We start from the raw sequence: 25,423 nt of genomic DNA, 5'->3' as shown, positions 1-25,423 counted from the left end.
TTCAGAAAAGAGAACTCAGTTTATTAAAAGGTGGCAAGTAAATAATTTGAAATGTAACTTGTGGTTATAAAATATTTGTTAATATGCAATTTTATAAAGTGAGGATCGGCAAATAAAAATGTTAATAAGGCAAGTCTATTTATTTGGAGCCATACGTAAACCTCCTTTTGAAGGGGGATAATGAGAACAAAGATTAGTATTTTCAAGAAAGTTCTACATTCCTACTTTTAGCAGAGTTAACAAATACAAGTTAAGATCTTTCCTACATTTCTTTGCCTGGAAACTCAGAGTTACACTCTAAGTTATCCGTCTCACTAGTTGGTGCAGGGATCTAACCAGATTAGCAGATATGGAACTGGGAGAGTCATGTATCATACTACTTTGAGAAACACAAAGAAAGCTCTGCTCATTCAGATGCGTGAGTATTTGAGATTACATGGGTTTATTCTCATTGGAAATCTTCCAGAGTGGGTACTTACTTAAAATAAAATAAAATTTAAGCTTGTGAAAACATTCATGGTCTCTTTGATGGGAACGGATGCTTTTTACACTAAAAGCTGCTGATGGAATGGCCTATCTCATATTTATGTTCCATACACGTCTTGTTTACACTGTAGTTAATCATCTGTAGACTTACCAAGTCACCATGCCAAGAATTTAGTCATCGTACAGCAGGCCACAGACCTGGGGCACATTTCTTCGACTTCATCTATCTGCTCCCTCAGCCTCTACTTCATATATTTTATCACAGGATGTTCCTGTATTACTTGTAATTTCCCCAATAGAAAAAGGAAATACACATGCACACAAAAACCCATTTGCTCTCCAGCAAATATTTAGACAGGAGAGGAAAAGCTGCATTCCCTTTAATCCTCTACCCACTAGCAAAAACAGCAGCAGCCTCAGCTTTTTGAAACCACTCTTCTGGCAGCAATTTTTCTCAAGCAAGTAAGTGCCTCAGGCCACAATCCACTATCCTACACCCCTGGTCTTCTGCAGCCTTGGTGCTATAAACTGGCTCTGTGCTGAAAGAACGTTTGAAAATAAGGCCATATTGTATCTGACAAGCTACATCACCAGAGCCAAGTCTACACCCCCACCCCTACCCCAAACCTGTCTCTTGTCACTGTCCCTGCAGAGTCTGGGTTGAAGATCAGGGTGGGGAGGAAAGAGAAAGAGAGGGAAGGCAGTGGGCTTTTACCAGAACCATATTATTGTGAATGCTTCATCTTCCATCTTTTTCAGTTAAATGACTTCCTGCTGGATTCATTTATCTATTTCATCATTTCAAGATGAAATAAGGCAGCTCAATATAATCTAAACATTCTTGGCAGCCTAAATTTGCAGGATACATTTATCTTGGCTTCAAGTACCACTATCCCTCACTTAACTCCTAAATTAAGGAATTTACAAACCAAATCACTTTTTCTGGTTTTACTTTTAGAGTATTATTTTGATGTATTTTGACTATGGCACTTATTGATGTCCATAGTTTGAGTCTCAATCTTAGTATCTGATATTATTTATTATTGGTTTATCAAAAGGTTATTTTCCTTAAGATATGTGATTATAAAGACATGCTATGTTCTTACAGGTGATTTTATTAACAGAGCATAATACCCACATTTTTAAATTCTACTGGAATATACCTCTATTTTCAGTGAATGGATTCACTTAACAGAATACAGAAAATTATTTTCACTTAGAAAATAATTTATAGAAAAATTTATATAACAAATTTACTCACTCAGTTGGCTGCTTGGTGTGGCAGAAAAGTCACCAATTGTAAAAACCTTTCAGATTGTCAAGAGACTGCCCCTCCCAGACTAAGCCAATTTTTAAGTAAGAGATAAAGAGAGAAAGGCCACCTGTTGTGAAATTTTAAGACCTGGGTTCAAATACCATAGAGATGATTTGCCACAAATCAGGTAAACCATTTAATCTCTCTGGTTTTCTCAGCTATAAAACAGAGACAATAAGACCTACCTAACACGACATTATAGATGTGAAAATGCTTAGCCCAACACCACATCCATATATAAAGATTAAACCTCACCCAGCCACTAATGTAACAAAGCAGCGAGGAGGTGACCATAGAGAGCATAGGTGTGCTCAGCTCGATTTTACAGCCACGTGTTGCTTAATGGCAACGATACCTTCTTTAAAATGCTTCATCATGCCATTGTGTTATTGTGTGAATATCACAGAAAGTACTTACACAAACCTAGGTGTCTAGCTTACTCCATGGCTAGGCTATATGGTATAGCCCATTGCTCCTAGGCTACAAACCTGTACAACACGTTACTGTACTGAATACTGTAGGCAACTGTGACACAATGATAAGTATTTTTGTATCTAAACACATCTAAACATAGAAAGGGTAATGTGTTATGCTCAGATGTTAAGATGTGGCTACAACGCCTATGTCACTACGCCATAGACATTTTTCAACTCCATTATAATCTTATACCACTGTCACATATGTGGTCCATTGTTGACCAAAATGTCATTATGTGGTGTATGACTCTATTTTTTAATTTTACTTATTGTACATCCTAATTGCTAAAACTTTAGCCACCTTTAAAATATGGTTTAATGTTTCCCTCACTGAAAACATATACCAATTAAAAATAAAGAGATATCTCAGACATGCCAGGGTGAACCAGGCTGGGCTATAAAATTTCAGGCCCAAACAAACCATGTACCTAATTCCAATCTGGATAACCAAGACTACAACATATAATCCTATAAATGACATTTTCTCTCTCATCCTTCCTAATTCCAGGATCCTGCCATTTCACTGGAAAAGCATGAATATCCAGGGGTTACAATCTCTGTTTACTACTTGTTTTCAAATAGTAATGGAAATAATGATGTAAAGTCATTAACCATCACAAAACTATTAAGGAAATGACACAGGCCTGAATCTAAAGAGTGACAGAGAAAGCTGGGCAGGTTTCGCAGCGTGGATACTCTGGGCTTATCCAATACTGAGTCTCAGCAAGGGAAAGGAGCTAGCAAGGATCCAGTCATTGTTGATTTGAATATTACTGTCTGTGCTTGGCACTCGACCTACAGTAAACAGCAATTATTTTACTTTAGCCTAGTAAGTTTCCTTTTCACAGGATACCTCACCTAATTTTGTTTTTATGCTCTTTTATGAATACCCTGTTTGCTTCTCATCAAAGTTAGAGTAACTTTTTGCTGTTTTGCATATGACACCTGACTGTTGTCTTTATATGCACACATCAGTGAACAATATCCATAGAGAACCACTTCCTTTTTCCTGCTTGTTCCATTCTGAAAAATCCACCATGGCAAAATGTCTCACCCTAGTTCCCCCTAATGACTGAGTGCTTCCCCTTCATTGCCTGCCCTTCCCCTACATTCCACCATCATTAATTACACGTCTAAGACAATGAGCAACAACAACAACAACAACAAAAGCTTTGCTTTCAGTTGCCTGGTGACAGTCTGGTCAACTGTAATTTTATGCTATAAAGCTAAAATCAAATAGAGACTATCTTTACACTTAAATGTAAAGCTAAAAAATAACATTTGACATTAATTTTTAGGACAGAGATTATTATCTTATATATTTGTATTATAGGTGCTTAATTACATAATGTATATTAAATCTGGGAGCCTAAGTTTAAATCTAACTTTGAAAGCAGTTATGCTAACTACAACCTGACTGTGGCAATCATTTGAAGACTTAAAATGTTTTCAGACTAGAAAAACAGAATCATCATTTGAATTGAATCTGAAACAAGTCTTGAAAGCTACACCAATCAATTTCACACTCCATACACATAAAAGCCATGTGTTGAGAAGGTAAAAGATTAACTTTAGAAAAGAGAACTGCGAGAAGAGCAAGAAAACAAAAACAGAGTGTCTAAAGCAAGTCTGAATTCAGGCAAATTTCTGCAACAGTCATTTATTTCACTGTGCATTTTCCTATGCATACCTGCACCATATTTGACCTCTTGCAACCAAACTGGTTTCCCACAATTATAGCCTATCTCCTCATGAGTATAAATAAACCACTGCTTAAAATATTCATATATATATATATTCCCCCCAACGGTCAGCAACCAATGTAAGCTACCAATGTCTACACTTAGATTTCAAAGGGCAGTTTTGATAACTAGCTCTATCTTAATTATTTTCTCTCCTTTCTTCTAAGAGTTCTTCAATTCCAAAAGATCAAAGCCTATTTTGTGCTCTAAAAACCACTGCTTTAAATTTCCTCTATTTTAAAATGGAATTGAATGCTCAAAATCAATTGAGCTTTCAAAATAAGTGAACAGTGGATGTTCAAAGAGAACTCAATATCTAATACCAGCAAAAATATTAATTTTGCAAACACTTTTAGAGGCAACAATGTAGATGTGGGCTTTTAAGTATTAAGACTTGTAGCGGCCTAAGCTCTGGGTCTTGAAAAATACCATCGTGCAGATCATTGCTCCTGGCACACAGGAAATTATCACTAAATGACTAGGAAAGATACACGGGCAGTGGAGATAATTCTCCCACTTTTTGGAGCTATGTGCCAGGTGAAATCAACCCTAGTTTCCTAGTATCAGGAAGGTATTCCTACTTTGCTTCTCTTCCATACCACCTACCAAAGCCTAGAAAACACACATTTTCAAGCGATTCTCCTGCCTCAACCTCCTGAGTAGCTGGGATTACAGGTGCACACCACCGCGCCCAGCTAATTTTTGTATTTTTAGTAGAGACGGGGTTTCACCATGTTGGTCAGGCTGGTCTCAAACTCCTGACCTCGTGATCCGCCTGCCTCAACTCCCAAAGTGCTGGGATTACAGGCGTGAGCCACGGCGCCTGGCCAAAAATATATATTTTTTACTTTAACATCTTTCCCCCTTAAAAAAGGAAAGGTATACTGATACTGACTTAGGTGAGCACAGTCTACTGAGATCAATTTTTACCCAGGGACATTAAGGTAATAAAAATATTCATAATAAAAATTAAGATGCCTGCATATTGCCATTTACCACTTGAAGACGCGTTCCTCTCCATTTATTTCTAGAAATGTTTGAATGTGGAACATGCATGGATATTAGTGTACGTACATCCTTTTTTCCTACTCATCCCTCCAAGGAAATGAATCTTCAGAGAGCTTCTATTGTATAACCTGACAACTACTAATAACTAGATTCTTCTTTAGTGCTCTAATATTTTTACACAGAGTAAAATTCTGCCAAAAATTTTACTCTTTGCCAAAAATACTAAAAAATCCACTTACTTTACTCAAATTCTAGCTCTTTTGACACTTTGCTTCTTAACCCATATTTCAATTTGCATGATGACACAGCATGCCACAAAACTTAATTCAACAAGTCAACAAATATTTCTTGGCTATTATATATAAGGAACTGTGTTGGCACTAAGACGATTATTTTATTTATATTCACAACCATCTTGTAACATAAGTACTAAGACTTCCTACTTTTCAGACACAAAAACTGACATTCAGAGAATTTAAATAATTCATTATAAGTTGCCTGGCTAGTGAGTGCCTCTGTGTTCAGGTTTGAAACCGGGTGGGTCAGGCTTTAGATCAAATTCTGTGATCTCCCCTCTACACAGCGCAGCCTTTTCTCATTTCCTCTGGAATAAAAAGTATAGGTAAACCAGGAAAACAGTGGAAGGAGGGCACAGAATTCCAAGCAGGAGGCAATGAGACACTGAACTAGTAGTTAATGATTGATTTATGTAAAAATGAATGGAGGAAAGGGGTCAAGGGTCAAAGATAATTTCTGAGATTCTGACCTGGGGTGCTGGAGAAAAACAGTAGGAGCATGAACAGAAACAAGGATCGAAGATATACTAATTTGGAAAAGAAGAAAATGGGCTTAGTCTAGCACATACTGGAATTTGAGGGTCACTAGGACATCTAAGAGGAACTGAATATTAGGGAACTGGGGAAATAAGGGCTAGTGCTCAACTGAGTCAAAGGGATAAAGAACATATTTGAGACACAAGAGGCATAAGGTCTTGGAGAGAAGATTGAAGACCAAAGCTTTAGGGAACTCTAGCACTAAGTTGTAGGAAGAGAAAGAATATCCAGATACGGTAATAGAGAAGAAAAAGGAAGAAGCAGAAAAGTGACCAGGAAAGCATGTGACCAAAGACAACAAAGGAAGGCGCTATCGTGTCAAATACTGAAAAGAAGTCGATTATTTTCTACAACTGCTGAGTTCCTGCTCTGTCCAAGAACCTGTTCTAAGCTCAGAGAAAATACGAAATGTGTGTAAATCCTAAGACTTTATGTCTAACAAAACTAGCCAACTTCTCTCTAAGCTGATATCACCTACATCCTACCTGGACATTGATCATATATATATATATATATATATTTTTTTTTTTGAGACGGCCGATCATGTATTTTTAAAGTGCTGTGGCAGCTGATATTTCCTTCTGGGATTCTAAAAATCTAAGTTAAAAAAACTTATTGACTCCTAGGCCAGGTGTGGTGGCTCACGCCTGTAATCCCAGCACTTTGGGAGGCCGAGGTGGGTGGATCACGAAGTCAGGAGATCGAGACCATCCTGGCCAACACGGTGAAACCCTGTCTCTACTAAAAAAAATACAAAAAATTAGCCGGGCGTTGTGGCGGGCGCCTGTAGTCCCAGCTACTAGGGAGGCTGAGGCAGGAGAATGGTGTGAACCCAGGAGGTGGAGTTTGCAGTGAGCAGAGATCGCGCCACTGCACTCCAGCCTGTCTCAAAAAAAAAAAAAAAAAAAGTGACTCCTAAGGAATACAGAAAGTGAGACTTCCTTTACCGATTTTATCATGCAAGGTGGAATGAAAGGACTCTAGGCTGGTCCTAAGAATTCTGTAAACAACTGCTTGCAGATTTTTGGCACCGTGGTCAAATGTTCAAAGGTTGCCTCTGCTGAAAATCCCAGGCTGTTCTCTCCTACTGGTACTGAGGTCACAAGGGTCTGGTTCTGGGACTAATTTACTTGAGGGGCCACAACTCATAACAGTTTACTTAAATTCCCTGAAGATCACCCATTCAAATTATTGATTGAACAAAAGTAAATGAACGGCCCTAAAACACTAGCTACTGCTTCAGCCCACCCCCCACAGCCACCCACACACAAACAAGCTTTCCCAGTTCTTAGGACACACAATCTGAAAGGAAACATTTCACCATCCCCACTGAATATCACTGCTGATATTCTTTTCGTTCTTTTTGTTTTTTTGCTACCTACAGACCTGTTCCAATAGTTCATGAAAGTGCACAATTCTTGTATGTGGTGATATAAATCTGAAGTATTTGGGCTGGGCGCAGTGGCTCACGCTTACAGTCCTAGCACTTTGGGAGACTGAGAGGGGCAGATCATCTGAGGTCAGGAATTCGAGACCAGCCTGGCCAACATGGTGAAACCCTGTCTCAAATAAAAATACAAAAATTAGCCGGGCATGGTGGCGGGAGCCTCTAATCCCAGCTACTTGGGAGGCTGAGGCAGGAGAATCGCTTGAACCCAGGAAGCGGAGGCTGCAGTGAGCTAAGATCACGCCACTGCACTCCAGCTTGGGTGACAGAACAAGACTCAACAAGTCTCAATAAATAAATAAATAAATAAATCTGAAGTATTTGGAGTATCAGAAAAAAAATTGTGAACAATTTTGCAACAGGCAAAAAGAGTATCAGGTGCCTTGTCTAATGTACCTTTCCAGGTTATCTCTGCCGGCAGACCTGCAGATGCAAAATGTGTTACAATGGAGGAAATGTGAAGCCCCAAATTAAAATGTTAAATTTGCTGTACTTACTATAACCCTGCATACCAGACTTAGAAAACATATATTGTTTTCAAGCGCATGTGGAATATTTACAAAATTAACTATGCACAGCAAAACTTGACCAATCTAATGAATCTATTTCAAACAGAAAATATTCTCTGACACAATATAACTAAATTAAAAGTAAACTTTTAAAGATAACTTTAAAAACTGTTCTATAAATATTTAGCCCAGGTGTGGTGGCTCACGCCTGTAATCCAAGCACTTTGGGAGTCTGAGGTAGGTGGATCACTTGTGTCCAGGAGTTTGAGACCAGCCTAGGCCACAGAGCGAGACTCCATCTCTATAAAAAAATTTAAAAATTAGCTGGGCATGGTGATGCATGCCTGTAGTCCCAGCTACTGGGGAGGCTAAGGTGGGAGGATAGCTTAAGCCTTGGAAGTCAAGGCTGTGGTGAGCCGTAATCGCACCACTGCACTCCAGCCTGAGTGATGGAGCAAGACCCTGCCCATCACCAAAAATGAAAATAAAAAAGAAATTTAACACTCACAAGCCACAGAAGTAATAATGGAAAGTAGAAAAGCCTGGGAGTGATTAACAACCACTGCATAGCAAAACTTTTAGGAGTCAGCTAAAGCACTATGCACAGGGAAATTGTGGACTTAAATGCTCCTGTAAGAAAAGAAAAAATCACTGGTAATCAATGAGCAAAACATCCAAAATCAAAAGCTAAGTTAAAAAAAAAGTTATTAAAACACACCATCTTCCATAAAAGTGGATAAAGAAAAAGAATGCACAAATTTATAGTATTAGAAATAACAATGGGAACCAATTATAGCTACGGTAGAAATTTTAAAAATACAAAGGCCTTCCTTGTGTAAATACTGATGTTGTTCCCTTGGAAAATCCCTAACAACTATTTTCACAATTGTGAAACTGTCTTAAGGCACATGAAATGCAATAGAGATCATGTTCAACAAGGTAACAGAGGTAAAAGTGCTTAGTGACCTATAAAATGTCAAAGAAATATATCTCATTCATTTCTATTAATTATGAAATAGTGTAGCCTAGGGATAAACCACTTTCCTATTTCCTATCCAAAGTTAAGGGTTGTTGAAGGGCTCAGATCTGATGGTGTGATGGTTAATCTTAAATCCTATTTAGCTATTAAGAAGTAGTGGTGGCTAGGCATGGTGGCTCACATCTGTAATTCTAACACCTTGGGAGGCCAAGGCGGGCAGATCACTTGAGCCCAGGAGCTCGAAACCAGCCTGGACAACATGGCAAAATTCCATCTCTACCAAAAAAAAAAAACAAAAATTAGCTGGGCATGGTGGCGCACGTCTGTAGTCCCAGCTACTAGTGAGGCTGAAATGGAAGGGTCACCTGAGCCCAGGGAGGTCGAGGCTGCAGTAAGCTGTGATCACACCACTGCACTCTAGCCTGAGCAACAGAGCAAGACCCTGCCTCAAAAAAAAAAAAAAAAAGAAAAAGTAAAAATAAAAGAAAGAAGAAAGAAAGAAAAAAAGTGGTGGTGGTGATGATCCCCAAAATCCACACCTTTCACATATGTATGTTTAAAAAAAAAAAAATCTCTCTTTTTCTCTACAGCACTTGTTATAGGACTTGGTAAAGTGCAGTGTTCCTAGAGGATATATAGTAAGTTGATTATTGATGAAATGGCAATGTTTCACAGTGCTTTTTATCTGTCTCATTAGACAAATAAATGCAATTTGGAACTTGTTCATTTGGGGCTGGCAGAATACACTTTGACAATATATATATAGTAAACAAAATAATATATACAACAAAAAAAAATACAGTTGAATTAGGAGTGGGTATTTACCTCAGTTCCAGAGCACTAACCTGCTGCACAAAGATCTTAACAACTCTATTAAGATCACAAACAGAACTGAAAACAAAACCAACACATTCTGACACTACTGTAGTTATCAAAGTCATAATATCCCTTTTGTGTCTCTCTGTTCTGTTTTTCAATACACACACTGATCCAAAACAACAGCTATGATCAGGTGATATGTAATAATGGGAAAATCCTCTTTGGAAGTTATGCCAAATATGAACTATCCTAAAAGGAATTCAATCTGATAAGAAATAGCCAATCATTCACTCATTCACACTTTATAAAGCCTGTCAGCTACCAATGGCAATGGACATAATTTTACAGGCACGATAATTTAAAAATACATTAATAATTTTAGGGACCACTGGCTACAGGTTCCACCTTGAAAACAGATGCCCAGTGAGCACTAGAAAAGGCAAAGTGTAAATTCCACATGGTTGGCCGTGCATATGCACTGGATGACTCCAATGGCCTCTTCCAACTCTGCTGTCCTGTGAAAAATATTTTCAAATTTTAAGTCAGTTCACTTTCAAACTCCAGTTCAGTTCACTGTGTTTTTGGTGTCTTTCTGCTGATCTGTCATTTCACAAAACAAAACCTGGCTACCAAAGACCAGCTCGAAAATATATACATTAATATACACACTAAAGTTTTCTCATTTTCTCTTTGAATGGGGTAAGGTCTTCATGAAAGAATGTGGGATACACATTTTTATCGAATTGAACAAAACTCCTCCTCCTTTCCAGTTTAGGAAGACATCATCAATTCTTTCATTTTTTAAGAGAGAAGAAACACTAGCCTACAATTGAGACTTTCTTTAGAATTGTCAGTGCAAGGAGAGAAGACATTTCTTCTACAAGTAAGAAGAAATGTAATTAATTTTTAGTTCACAACAAAAAAAGTATAAAGTCTGTGTTTTCTAAGGCAACCCTAGCATGCAAGACGCTTGTCCCAATCCAAGATGACTTCTCAGTGTGACTCCCAGAGGAATGTGGGGATACGGGTTATAGGACCATCAGGAAGCTGGCTCTTTCTGCACATTGTTCAGCAGCCAAAAAGAATGCCAGGCTGCAGAGAAAGCAGCCAAAACAGATTCCTTTTATGGTGTGATAACATTTTGTTCAAGAGATCGCCCTGTTCTTTACAGGCAATGCTTTGGAACCCACTCCTAGTAGGTTGGGAGAGGTTGGGGCTTCTAATGAATAAACCAGGCCTAGCTGAGTGTATTTCACCCTAGAAAAGTAAAAGCACTCACCATGAGTTCTGGAAGCAATATGATCAAATACTATACAGAACTTTCATTTCTTGGCAGCTGCTAACCCTGAAATGAGACTTTTTAACCAAGGTCCCTATTCTTACATTCACAACACTCCTACTATTGCCAAGAGTTTTGCTAGTCTGGGTTATTTTATTTTCCTACGGTACATTTTCTTCATGAGGCTCATCAACAACAAACTCTCCAGCATCTTAAAATAGATTTTAAACTTTGTGAGGCTTTCCTGTGTAACTCAGGTTCAAAGTGTTGGTTCCTCTATAGGAACAAATCTTGCTTAATCATTTTTATTGTTCTTGGCCACATGTCTTGGATTAAGACACTTTATAACAGGAAAAGACACAGTGGCACATATACTAAACTAACATAACCTTTTGTTGTGAACACCAAGAGGCAAAGATTAAAAGCCCAAATCCTTCAAACACAGGCTACATAAACAGCAATAAATTAATATTTTCCACAAACATAACATTTCTGTCATGTGAGAAAATGTGAAAAATATGTAAGTGTTTTTAACTGCACTTCACAGTAAGGATTTTTTTCATGTGCTAGTTAAATTTATCTCTAATTTAGGACTAGAGGTTGTTGGCAACAAGCAGCCTTTTGACATTTAAAGACAACATATCAGCCAAGAAGCTGGTTAGGCAGTGACATATCACCACCACCACCACCATCATAGTCATCATCATTATCATCACCATCACTATCACCATCACTATCAAATATTTATGGATGTTTACTCAGCTGAAATACACAATATACCCCAGAGGGTGTAATCAGTTTTGAATGTTTCCCATGAATTCAAAGTAGCTTCATATGGCATCTTCCTACTTTGGAATATACAAAATTAGTAATTTCGACATGCAATTTATTGAGAGAAGAAAAAAATCTAAATACAGTGAGGTCACGTTGATTTTAAGTACAGACAGACAAAATCTGCGAAAATTTGAAAACCAGCTTCTTGGCACTATTTGATCTAACAAGTCTTTCTTTTCAGTTAATAGAAATAAGAGGAAAATTTCTAAGTGCTACAGAAAAGAAAGTATTTTAGGGTACTTGTTTATAAAATCAGATATACTTGCCTATTTGTTAAAGCTCTTTCAGATCATACTATACTTGATATCATCTACCTTAAGTGTGAGCTCAAAAGCAATTTGCAGTTTCTTTAATTTTAAGAAATTCACACCGACTTCCCCATACATCAAAATTAATGATAATGTCCTGCATTGATTATATACTTCTATCTTGGATATGTAAGTTTTTTCTTTGGCATACTATCCCATTTATAACTACTGAAGAAAAAACACTAGATTAGCTCTTCTACAAAGTGGTGTGTTTGCAGCATCCTAAGTCTCTGTGTCCTTTTCAAGTGAGGGGATTGGCAGTCTCTCTCCAAAGGTCAAAAGTCAATGAAGTCCACTACGACCCTTCACCATACCCAACAAAATATATATTTTATTTTGCTAACTTAATAATATCCAGGAGGAGCAGAAAAGACGTGAAAAGGCCACTGTGGCTAACCCTGGTTGTTGTGGAGGAGACATCACATTGTCATCACACACAAGCATGATATTCTGAGTCCCTCCTGCTTACCAGGCTTAGGGATGGCTGGGAGTGGGGTGGTAGTTTCTGGACAGGAAGAACTCACACAGACAACACTATCATGTGGATGATACTACTCAACATCTGAGAAAACTTCAAAAGAATTTTATTAGATGCCACTGGTATTTTCTAGATACAATTACATATTTGGAAGTAAACAAATGTGACAGTCACTGTTTCACAGATACCAATAAATCTTTTAGGCAAAAGCTATATTGCATTCAACATCAAATCTGATAAATATCTCAATTTCAAGGGTCCAATTCCTAGAAGACAGGTTTCAACTATACCCAGTAATCATATAGGAATTAAAGGCCTTGTAATTGAATAACACAAGAGGACCAGCTTTCTGATTACTTTAAAGATTACTCTCATTAATATTTTTATTTTATTTTATTTCTTTCTTTATTTATTTTGAGACAGGGTCTTGTTCTGTTGCCCAGGCTGGAATGCAGTAGCACAATCATGGCTCACCGCAGCTTCAACCTCCCAGACCCTCACCTCAGCCTCCCAAGTAGCTGGGCCTACAGGTGCACGCCACCACACCCGGCTACATTTTGTATTTTTTTTTTTCAGTAGAGACAGGGTTTCAACATGTTGCCCAGGCTGGTCACGAACTCCTGGGCTCAAGGGATCTGCCTGCCTCGGCCTCCCAAAGTGCTGGGATTACAGGCGTGAGCCACCACGCCCAGCCTACTATTTTATGTTATACATTTATACTCATGTAAAAAATTTTATAGGAGGTTTTGAAAATAATTATATATGTATATATAGTATCTGGCTTTCAAAAACTTTAGAGGATAGCTACACTTTTTTTTATATCTTTATACAATACCTCTGTGAGATAAGCTTTTCCTCAAGTTTTCTCTATTTGTCAAATTCCTTCAAAGAGCACATGATTCAGTATGGGAGAATGAGTCTCAAACATGGTAATATTAAAAGTAGGAGAAGTGGGCAAAGAAAAACAGAACAAAAACAGAATGACCCATGCAAGTGGGAGAAAACAGATGCAACCAGGAAGCTAAAAATTACAGACTGTAAACCATACTTAAAGAGTTAGATGCTTAGCAGCCTCTTTCTATATTCCTTTTCCTTTCCATTACCCAGGAATTCATCACAAAACTGTTTATAACATACCACATGGTCCTCTCCAGCCATGATCCGTTTCAATGAATTCTCTGTCTTTGCCTTAAAACATCCTCAGATCCATACTCCAATATATTCTTCCTACCCATCTGAAGACAGCAATAATCTATTCTCAACTAGGTGTGACATGGAAACCATCACACCAAAACCATTTTACTAATGTTCTAAAAATATAATATACATTTTAAGATGACATTATTTAGTGTGATTAGCATTTTAAAATCCCTATCATTGTAAAAGTAAAATGTCATCTATACCCAAAAGTTTCTCAATGAACACGGACTAAATACAACAATGCAAAGTTAAATATATAGACTTACTGCATCCAGGACTACCAGCAGTGAAAATGTCACAGCAGGACAGGAGTAGGTAAGTAAACAGACCAACTACACATGCTTTCCCCTGTATATGTTGGAATTAGAGTACAGATGTCTTAGGAGATACTGACCCAAATTCTATAGACACTTATGCTTGCTGCACCAGGAAATTCCAAGGTTATTAACACCCCACTATGGCAGAAACAGCAAGAAAATTCAAAATGGTCAGATAAGTTAGAAATCTGCAAAAGTGAAGATTAGATATATGAGCCTCCAGACGATCCTAACAGTAACCTACACCTTATTTACCAAAAAGAAGTTAAGGCTACTTAAAAACCTGCTAGGATTTTTCTCAACCCTGACAAAAAAAAAAAAACAAACACACTTGGCCGGACGCAGTGGCTCACGCCTGTAATCCCAGGACTTTGGGAGGCTGAGGCGGGTGGACCACGAGGTCAGGAGATCGAGACCATCCTGGCTAACATGGTGAAACCCCGCCTCTACTAAAAATACAAAAAATTAGCCGGGCGTGGTGGCGGGCGCCTGTAGTCCCAGCTACTCAGTAGGCTGAGGCAGTAGAACGGCGTGAACCCAGGAGGCGGAGCTTGCAGTGAGCCGAGATCGCGCCACTGCACTCCAGCCTGGGCGACAGAGCAAGACTCCATCTCAAAAAAAAAAAAAAAAAAAAAAAATACAAAACATTAGCAGGCCTGGTGGCCGGCACCTGTAGTCCCAGCTACTTGAGAGGCTGAGGCAGGAGAATGGTGTGAACCCGGAAGGCGGAGCTTGCAGTGAGCTGAGATGGCGCCACTGCACTCCAGCCTGGGTGACAGAGTGAGACTGCATATCAAAACAAAAACAAAAACAAAAACAAAAAAACAAAAAAAAAGCACTTCTACAGAAATGCAACTTAAACTCTTTTTTTTTTTTTTTTTGACATAGAGTTTCGCTTTTGTCACCCAGGCTGGAGTGCAATGGCGCTATCTCGGCTCACCGCAACCTCCGCCTCCCGGGTTCAAGCAATTCTCCCGCCTCAGCTTCGTGAGTAGCTGGGATTATAGGCATGTGCCACCACGCCCAGCTAATTTTGAATTTTTAGTAGAGACGGGGTTCCACCGTGTTGGCCAGGCTGGTCTCGAACTCCTGACAGGCGATCCATCCGCCTCGGCCTCCCAAAGTGCTGGGATTACAGGCCTGAGCCACCACACCCGGTCAGAAACTCATTTTTGACTGCAAGGAAAACAAGACAAAACCAGTAATTTTCAGTAGCCAATTAAATCAAAACTAAAATCAAAACTAAAAAACCACTGACATTATACCTGGTTCATTGAACTTTCTGAACTTTGATGTTGGGTATATCTGTTATTCAACACAAGTCTTGCTCCCCTTTGCACACTAACATGATGCAATGACATGAGTAAAGGCTACATTCAGGCTCGCAATTGGGGATCTTGTATTCACCGTAAAGACAGATTTGATGAAACAGCTTCCCTTTCTCTCCTGACATCCCAGATATGGGGAAAGGATTTAGAATTTGACCAGAGAACCTAGCGGCAAAACCAAGGCCTTAAAATAACTGATTTTCTTAATATCAGAGCTACTCAGGGGCATTAATATATGATATTATGTTGTGCATAATCAATCAATGCACATTACTAAACCATGCTCAGCAAACACTGACCTAAGTTAGCAGGATGTAAAGATAGATAGCAAACTTTGTATCTGGCTGGAGTTGTTCAGTGCTCCTCAACTTTCTTAAGAAGGCTTAAAGTGAATGGGCTCAATTAGTACTAGGTAGCAAAGCCCAATGTTACCAATAATTGCCAAAGATCACCCAGGCTTTCTCTTTTTTTTTTTTTTTTGCTCCTTGTTTGTCCTGACAACCAAACTCTTTTTCACTTCCTTTATACTTCCTCCTCCAAAATGTACATGAATACTTGAAGACAAAATAACTACAACCTTACAAATACCAATTAGACAAAGAGAATAAATGATATAATATAAATCATTTTTTAAAAAAAAACCTTGTCTTATTCACATTCAGGGAAGTCTAGCACCAAGGACAGTATTAACAACATTACAAATTTATTAGAAAAGTTATTACTTAAAACATCTGTGTGTGATCTACATCAAAGAAAAATCAAGATGCAAAAAGGGGAAAAAATGGATAGAAATGAAAGCATAAGTTTTTTATTTCTTTCATTGAATTTGATTACAACTTTTATGTTTAACCTACCTCAAGTTCAGGTAAGTCAGCATCTGCAGATTAACGATGGCCTCAGGAATGACTCTGATACAGTTGTGATACAGATTAAGAATTTCCAGTGATACAAAATGGCACAATTCCATTGGAACTTCAACCAGTCTGTTTTTAGATAAGTCTATAAGAAAAGGAGAGAATATTTTCTCAACAAAATTTGAACAAAATCAATACACTTTTATTAACCACAAACACTGTTTTTCTTAACATTATACATTTTGACCAACATTATCTTTTTTTTTTTTTTTTTTGCACCTCTGTTACTACAGCACTGTGATTTCTATTTCCTTTTTCTATTTCCTTGCCAAATTCTGGGACATGTGGGATTTGGAAAAGCAAAAATACCACTAAAACTTTTTAGCTCTCTAAAGAACTTTTTACTGTAACTAAAAATTATTTCCAACTCATTCTACCAGACAAATATGCAAAATGCTATCCTTTAACGTATCTGAATACATATATATTTACCAAAATTATTAATTCAATTTTTTTATTTATTTTTATTTTTTTGAGACAGGATCTCACTTGGTTGCCTATACCGGACTGCAGTGGCACGATTTCAGCTCACTGCAATCTCAACCTCCCAGGCTCAGGTATTCCTTCTACCTCAGCCTCCCGAGTAGCTGGGACTACAGGCATGCACCACCATGCCTGGCTAATTTTTGTAGGAACATGTCTTTTACATCCTTTACAAATGAACCCATAACAGACAATAACCAAGTACTTTACTCACTAGAATTACTGAGAGCCTATAATATATAAGACTGAGATAAATTGTATCTGTTAAGAACTGACACTATGAAGCACAATCAGCAGTAAAACTGGACACCACTGGGCAAAGGTACCAAAGAAAGCAATCACAGTCCCCAGAGCAGCGTAATCATACAGTACGGCCTACAGTATTACCATCCCAATGATAAGATTATGCAATAGTCCTTAATATCTTCATATCTAAATGAATGGGAAACATGATTGTCAAATTCCATAAAACATAGAATATAAGGAAAGAACCACTACTTTTGAAAACAACTCAACAATAAGAGATAACCTCACCCTGTATCAGAAGAGACTCAAACAGTAACTGAAGATTTTCAGAAAATAATATGTAACATATACTTAAGGAACCACACCTTAGCCAAAGAAAACACAGAAAATGTAAATATGTCAATATCACAGATGAAATAGATGTTAAAGAGCCACCTTCCCTCCAATAAATAAATATACAAATAAGCAAAATCAGGATGAGATAGCTTCAGAGGGAGAATTCTAACAAACTTTCAAGGAATAATTTTGAGAATGATGGTTTCCAGCTTCATCCATGTCCCTGCAAAGTACATAAAATCGTCCTTTTTTATGGGTTCACAGAGAACACAAGGATCTTATACTATCAAAACAATTCACCTTATAAATAGACCGAAGTGAAATGATATATGATCATCTTCAAGGATATGTAAAAGGCATTCGGTATTAATTTTTAAACAACCTTATTAAGGGATATTTTATATATTTTACACACACCAGCAAAATGACACAAAAGAAGAGATATAATTTACGATAATAGCAAAAGGGCAAAATCCCCAGCAAATCTTAAGGAATATGCAAAATTTATATGAAGAAAACTTTAAAATGCTACTAAGGCAAAATTTTAAAAGGTGATGACAATTATCTCAATTATATCTCTATAATTTAAGGCACTTCCAATTTAAACAAAAAAATACTTCCAGAATTTTAAAAAAACTGTTGGGGTTATTGCACAAGTTGATTCTAAAGATCTCATGGTTAAATAATGTGAAAACAGTAAAGTATTTCTCAACAAAGAAGAGCCCTGAGAGGATGAGCTCGCCTGGATATTAAAAACACATCATAGAGCAGTGTGGTGGATAGATGGGAAGGTCAATGGCATGAATTACTAAGATGGGAAATGGGTCAAGAGACATACATATGGAAATCAAGGCCATGGACCAGACTGGTACAGGTCTGCACAGCAGGAGGTGAGTGTCAGGCTGGCAAGTGAAACTTCATCTGTATTTACAGCCACTCCCCACTGCTCACATTACTGCCTGAGCTCCGCCTCCTGTCAGATCAGCTGGGGCATTGATTCTCATAGGAGCATGAACCCTATTGCGAACTGTGCATGCAAGAGACCTAGGTTGCATGCTCCTTGTTAGAATCTAATGTCTGATGATCTGTCACTGTCTCCCATCCCCCTCAGATGGGACCGTCTAGAGCAGGAAAACAAGGTCAGGGCTGCCATTGATTCTGTATTATGGTGAGTTATATAATTATTTCATTATATATTACAATGTAGTAATAATAGAAATAAAGTGTACAATAAAGTAATGCGCTTCAGTCATCCTGAAACCATCCCCCACCCCGGTCTGGGGAAAAGCTGTCTTCCACAAAACCGGTCCCTGGTGCCAAAAAGGTTGGGAACCACTGAAGTGTGCAATAAAGGTGGCATTTCAAATCAACACGGAAAAGACACAAGGCCAGTAGTTCGAGAAAACTGGATAGCCATTTAAAATGAAAAAAAAAAAAAAAAGATGACTACCTATCTCGCACCTTTTATCTCAATAAAGTCTAGATGAATCAGAGATCTACTGTGAAAAGGGAAGCTGTAATAGCACCAGGACAGCATGGGTTGTGTTTATGATCTCAGAATGGGGAAGGCTTTGTATGAATAGTATAAAGCGAGAGTGCCAAATTCAACACACACAAAAAAGTATGGCATTTTAAAACAAAAACTTCACCATAAACATATATGACAATCAAGGAATGGGGGAGGATGGAAGTTCTACAATTCCTAAACCTAATAGGCAAATTTTTTATACACAGAAAGAGCTTCTACAGTTGACAGAAATAAGACAAATCATAAACAAGAAAAGAAAAATAGATATGAACAGATGGCTCACAGAAAATGATATACGAATGGCTCTTAATCATATGAAAAAAAGGATCAACCACACTCAAATTAGAGTGACACAAATTACAACTAAATGGGATAGTATTTTTCATCTATTAGAATGGTGAATATAAAAAAATCTGATAAACACATTGTAATGCTGAGGCCATGGTGATGTAAATGAAGGACACTTTTTGGTAATATCTGTAAATATTACAAATGCACATACACTTTAACCTAGCAGTCTTTCTCATCTACAGATATTCTTATACATATGCAAATGACATACTTTTAGCATGGTTTCTTTTTTTTTTTTTTGAGTTGGAGTCTCACTCTGTCACCCAGGCTGGAGTGCAGTGGTGTGATCTCAGCTCACTGCAACCTCCATCTCCTGGATTCAAGCAATTCTCCTGCCTCAGCCTCCTCAGTAGCTGGGACTACAGGCATGCACCACCACGTCCAGCTAATTTTTGTATTTTTAGTACAGATGGGGTTTCACCATGTGGGCCAGGCTGGTCTTAAACCCCGGACCTCAGGTGAGCTGCCCACCTCGGCCTCCCAAAGTGCTGGGTTACAGGCATGAGCCACTGTGCCTGGTCAGTACGGTTTCAAATAGCAAAAGATGGAAAGCAAATAAAATAGAGGACTGGTTAAGTATTAATATGCCATTAACAAACATCATAAATATGCTAAAATTAAATCAATCAATATTAATGTAATGTTAATTCTATTTTGTGTGATTGAATGTAATATTAAACATTATATTCCATAATGGAATACTAATACTATGCAGCCATAAAAATGAATGAAGCAGCTCTATATGTGCTGATACAAAACAAACTTCAAAATAGATTATAAATGTTTAAAAACAAAAACAGTTGCAGAACAGTGCATATAGTATTTGTGGGTTTTAATGAATATTTACATAATTATTTAAATATAAGTAGATTGTGTCTGGAAAGCTACACAAGAAACTGTTTAAAGTGGTTGTTTCTGGAGAGAGGATCTCTGGCTAGGAGGACAGGAGTGAATGGGAGGAAGACTCACTGTAGATACTTCTGTGCCTTTAGAGATATCAATGCATTGCTTATTTCATTGTGATACATACTATATACATATTATGATAACATATGTAATTGTGTGTATACACATCTCTGTCTCATTCTCCCATCAGCATTCTTACTCTTTCTCTACACAAAGAAATTCATTTCACTTAAAAAGAATTAAGAGGCAAGAGCAAACTGTGACGTTCCTCATATTAAATTAAGGAAAATATTAAAGCAACACACCTTTCACGAATGTTTAGAATCTAAATAGAAAAGAATTCCAGAAGTCTCTTGTGTTCTTTCTTTCTGAAACACTTTACTAGACATAGTGATCTTGATGTGCTACAGTGCTGGAAGTTTGCCCCGAAAACTTATATGTGTGGTTTCCTTCAGGTTCAACTCAAAGAAAGTTCCACTGACGGTCCAGTTTACATTCCAAACTTAACCTTTCCTGAGAATTGCTAGAACTATACTATCTAATTGAATGAAAAAGATACAGAATACATGTGCGTAGAATATTTCAAGAACCATTTTAGGTAATGAGAGTGTTTCTGTGATTTCAGCATCACCAATGTTTCTTTAAGCAAGAAGAAAATAGTATTTTTGTAGCAATACTGTCACATAGCTATGAACCTTTTAAAGGACAATGGGACATAAAATTAATAATAGAAACCACTCTAACCTGAGAGCAGAAGACTAGTTCTAAATCTACGACCACCTGAGATGTTTGAGAAAGTTACTCAATTTTCTAGACCTCTGTTTCTGAATAGGTAATATTAAATTACATACAACTAGATGAGTTCTAACATTCTTTTCAAAGCTAAGATTTATGTGAATAAGTCAAATTTGTTCTGAAGTCAAATATTTTAAATCAAAAATATTCAAAATCCAAGAAATTTTGTTTCATCATCATAATTAATAGCAGCAGTTAAATATCACAAGTTATAAAATATAAACCCACCAATACTGTAATTAAATATTGGCACATTATTTTAATGAATTTGACATTTCACTGTAGAATATATATTCCATCATATAATCTGAATTTTAAAAGTGTTCTGTTTTCAAACTTGGGAAAAATGTAATGGTAAGACAAATAAATTACAAAATGACTTACAAATTCAGCTAATATTCAATTCTGGGCTAAACTTACTAATGGCATCATTAATAACAATTTGCTAAAAACATGCTAGAATATTGTACTAATTAGTGTATCAGTCTGGTATTTTCATTACTATTTACAATACAGATTATATTTGCTCTCCCCCCTTCTTATCTTTTCCTCCATAATCTCCAGGTTTGAGGGAAAACTCTGGCATTTTTCCTTCCAAGTAATTTCTTCCCTGGCTGTGTGACTGCATCCCAGAAGCAGCTGTGCTAAGGGCTGGTCAGAGCCTCTCAAGGAATGAGATTAGTCCTGCTAGCTGAAAGGAAAAGGAGGCTTACCCAGTAAAGCCTTCATTTTCCCATTATTTTAAGTTGTGTCTGATCTCTTTTAATTCTTATTTTTAATTATGCTATTCTATATGTACTTTTTTAGGATTCCTTTCTGAAAGGAGCCAGGCTACACATTATACATTCATAAAGTTATAAGGCAACAATGGGCTTCTGCCATGCCCAGGCCTACATTGGGGGACAAACAGGCAGACCACCCCGTCCACTGAGTTAGTGAGAATTCACCTATGCAATGGGTCCCCTGTTGTCTTGGGTTTGTGTTACAATTTCTACATTAACAAGGACGAAACTATATTACAAAATCTACACACAGCTTAGACACTTTCACTGGCTATACGAAAACAGTTGCCCAGATCGGCATCACCCAAGTTAAAACAAAACTGCAAAACAGAAAAACAAAAGCTTTCCTTTTTTTGTTGTTTAGTTTAGTTCACTTCCTGCTGAATTATGTATGCATCCTCAACGTACACTAAGGATGGGATATCTACGGAAATGGAAAACTACTTCAGGCCTACTTTCAAGGAGTTTAAATTTTGAAAAGTAAGATGAGGCAAAACCAGAATGAAACATAAGGCAGGATGCCCTAATTGTGCTTTAAAAATGGTGCAAATAAAGAGCTAGGCATTTGGGAGAAGGTAGATGAATGACAGCTGGCAAAGTTTACCACGCATTGACCAATTCAAGCATGCCTGACACTGGAGCTTCACATCTGGCACCTTATTTAAACCACTGCATGTAGCAGCAGTAGCCCCACCAACCTAAAGATGACAAAACTAAGGCTCTGAAAGCTTCTGTCACTTTTGTGCCCAACGCTAACGATGGATAAAGCTCCCCACACAAGACCACTCTTTCTCCATGGAATAAGGCCAAGCAAGAACAGCTTTATTATCAGGAAGATACAGCAATGAAATCTTCACTGCACTTTTATGTGTCCAAAATTCAACCAAAATAAAGTCGACATGGTCTTCGTATAAGCCCAGAAGGTAAGAAAGTGATGAAAATCATGGATAAAAAAGGAAAGTACTTAAAAAAATAGGTCAGCTGATGGGCTTAATTCTAGAAGTAACAACATGAAGCTTGGCTCGAATTGCTGATTATATTAACCTTACATAAACACTCTATTTTGATTAATAGGTTTCCAAATATACGACTTGCTTTTTCTCTGAGTATCATTTAATCCTCAACTTTGTTAACAGAAGAGAGGAAGAGGGTGCAAAAAAAATGGGCATGTTTGCTTTTTGATGCTTTGCTTAGGCTGATGTGGAAATCATCTTGTGTCTTTGAGAGCACACCATGGGGAAGACACCTAGAAGGGAAGGGGAAGTGAGTGTGGATCAAGATGTTTTGATTCTGATAATCCAGAAGAGATAATCCCTTTACAAACAGTGGGAGCGAAAGATATACGTACATGTTCAAAATTTTTCTGTCCTGATAACCAAGAAATAAAACAGCGTCTGGTCCCTCTTTAAAAGGGAGAGAAAAAGAGAGAAAGGAAGGAATGAATCTAGGACTTTATTGAATTAAAGACATGAGAGGGCAGTCCGTTCATGGTTCACAGAGAGATATCAGCATTCCTAACTCTGCCTTTGAAAGGTCAGAGCCATGCCAGAAGCACCACTAACAATGACAGATACATCAAGTTGTGAGTAATGAAGGTTCTCCCACTCAGGAAAGACAGAAAGAATAAGAGCTCATAGATAACAGGAAAACGTTAAAAAGGCAACTAGTATCTTTGTCTTGAACAGCAACCAAATAAGAGGGAGCAAATGGGCAAGGGGCTGTGAAAAGGTACAGTAGGGTCTGAGTGACAGAAAGATAAGTAAGCTTTTAAAAGCTAGAGATACATGCAGATAAAGAATTTGTGTATGTCTTTGTTATTTATTGCTCTAATTCTATTATAAATATACTTGTATAGAGGTGTTAGTAAATCGGCTTATGAGCTATTTGTATATTGTTTCTCAATCTTGTTGGCACACTGCAATCACTCGGAGAGTTTTTTTTAACATCCTAAAGCCTGGGGTTCATAGCCAGAAACTTTAGAGCGTGACTTGGACATCAGGATTCTTGAGATGTCCAGTCGATTCCCACTGTGCTATGGGAAAGCCAGGTGAGCAGACGACACAACCTATTTCTGCTTTCTCTACCTAAACCAACCCTCCACAGATGCTGCTGTCCTAAGAGCAGAGGTAGTTCCCAGAAAGGGTCCGATTTGGATACCAGACTAGTACCTGAGAAATAACCTAATTTGGGAAATAAAATCTTACCCAATCCAGAATTAAGCATTGCTAGGTTAGATTCTTACTCTGAACTCCTCAGCTAGTTTCTCATACAATCAGAGCAACAAGAATCTGACCTGGAATGGAGTTTTGCATATTTTGAGTTGTCCATGATCACAGAAAATTTGTGGGGTTTTTTTCCTCACGTAATCCTCATCACAACCTAGCGAGGCAGGTGCTGTTACAATTCCCAATCACATGCAGGCACTAAAGACCACAGAGGTTAGGTAACTTGTCCAAGGACACTGAGTTAGTAAGTGGCAGAGCCAAGAACTAATCCAGGTTTGTATGACACCAAAGTCCTGTCTTGAATCTACTGATTCTGCCTCATAGAACTGCATACAGGCAACATCAGTTGTTCATATGGGTATAGCTTGTAGAAGAAAAAAAAATGACTGACCCATTTCAGGTGCCTGGTCACCAGGCATTAAAAAGTTTCTATAGCTCTGTACTAAAAGTAAGTGACCTCTGGCCAGGTTCCTAAAATTTTCTCCAGAAAAAAGAGCACATGTCTTTAGTGCCACGTATCCTCCATCCAACCCACAATGGGCATTGTCCTTTCCTGCTGGAATCCCAGCCTAGGTCTGGCTCTGCAGCGTGGAGCTGGGCTGCCACAGCTCTATCTGTGCAAACATACCTAGGCAGCAAACCGGAACCCCAGAACCACGTCCTCCCCACGTCCGCCTCTTAATGGAAGCATTCACATGAAAGCCGAGCAGCCAGAAATAAAACAATAAGAGTCACCACTGCCAAGACAAGCTTTGCAAATCCCTAAAATAAAGTAGCCAGATGAATAAAAATAAGCAGGGTAGGGTAGAAAAACAGTCAATGGAATCTGGTGTGCAGTCAGCACGATTGGAAGCACGGTGTTGTTTTTGTATGAAAAAGGAAAGTGGTGTCTCAGGAGGATCTGGACGAGTTCCCCACTCTCCAGCAACAACATCCTGAGTTATCAGCCACCAGAGCCATCGAGCAGCCATGCCGACAGACCAGGACAGCTGGGAACCTCGTTTGCAACATCTTGTTTTATGGTCAGAAGAGAAGATCTCATCTTGAAAGTCAAAATCATTACCAGTTCCACAGAGGAAGACCAAATGACACCATAAACATGTTATCGTGGAAATTTACTTTCAGAATCTTAACACTCCTCATGATGTCTCAATAACTGGGTAAAAGGTGAATCTGTCATTCACTCATCTAAAGCCCTGGCCCACCACAAAAGTGCATGGAACCTGCTGTTTTACCAGTACTGAGGTGGCTGCTCTGTTATCTCCACCCTCTTGCTACTCTTCCTGGGACCACTGCCTTGGTGAAGATAGTCCTTGGGTAGAGGTAGGATCTAGGGTCATCTGCCCTCTTTGGACAATCCATCCCTATCTTCACCTAGGCAGGCAAGGGTCTCTCTAGAAGAATCTCAGCTACATCTTTCTATCCATCCTGAACTTCCTCTCTCAGCTCCGCAATGTCCTCGGTGTCTGACCCTCATTTCCCACTCCTCTAGACACCCC

General features: G+C 38.1%; 1 protein-coding gene across 4 annotated transcripts in view; it reads right to left on the bottom strand.

Annotated features, from left to right (window-relative positions):
* Positions 1–25,423, bottom strand: part of LRCH1 (leucine rich repeats and calponin homology domain containing 1) — a 198,064-nt gene that overhangs the window by 86,450 nt on the left and 86,191 nt on the right. For all 4 annotated transcript variants that reach the window (XM_031001295.3, XM_031001296.3, XM_031001293.3 and 1 more), the window contains exon 2: positions 16,213–16,357. In XM_031001295.3, coding sequence (XP_030857155.3) covers positions 16,213–16,357 — 145 coding nt within the window. The remainder of the gene's footprint in view (positions 1–16,212; positions 16,358–25,423) is intronic.

This window comes from Gorilla gorilla, chromosome 14 (assembly GCF_029281585.2).
Source record: "Gorilla gorilla gorilla isolate KB3781 chromosome 14, NHGRI_mGorGor1-v2.1_pri, whole genome shotgun sequence".
Taxonomy (NCBI): Eukaryota; Metazoa; Chordata; class Mammalia; order Primates; family Hominidae; genus Gorilla; species Gorilla gorilla.
Note: the sequence above shows the minus strand (reverse complement) of the source record. Positions and strands in the feature narration are given on the sequence as shown.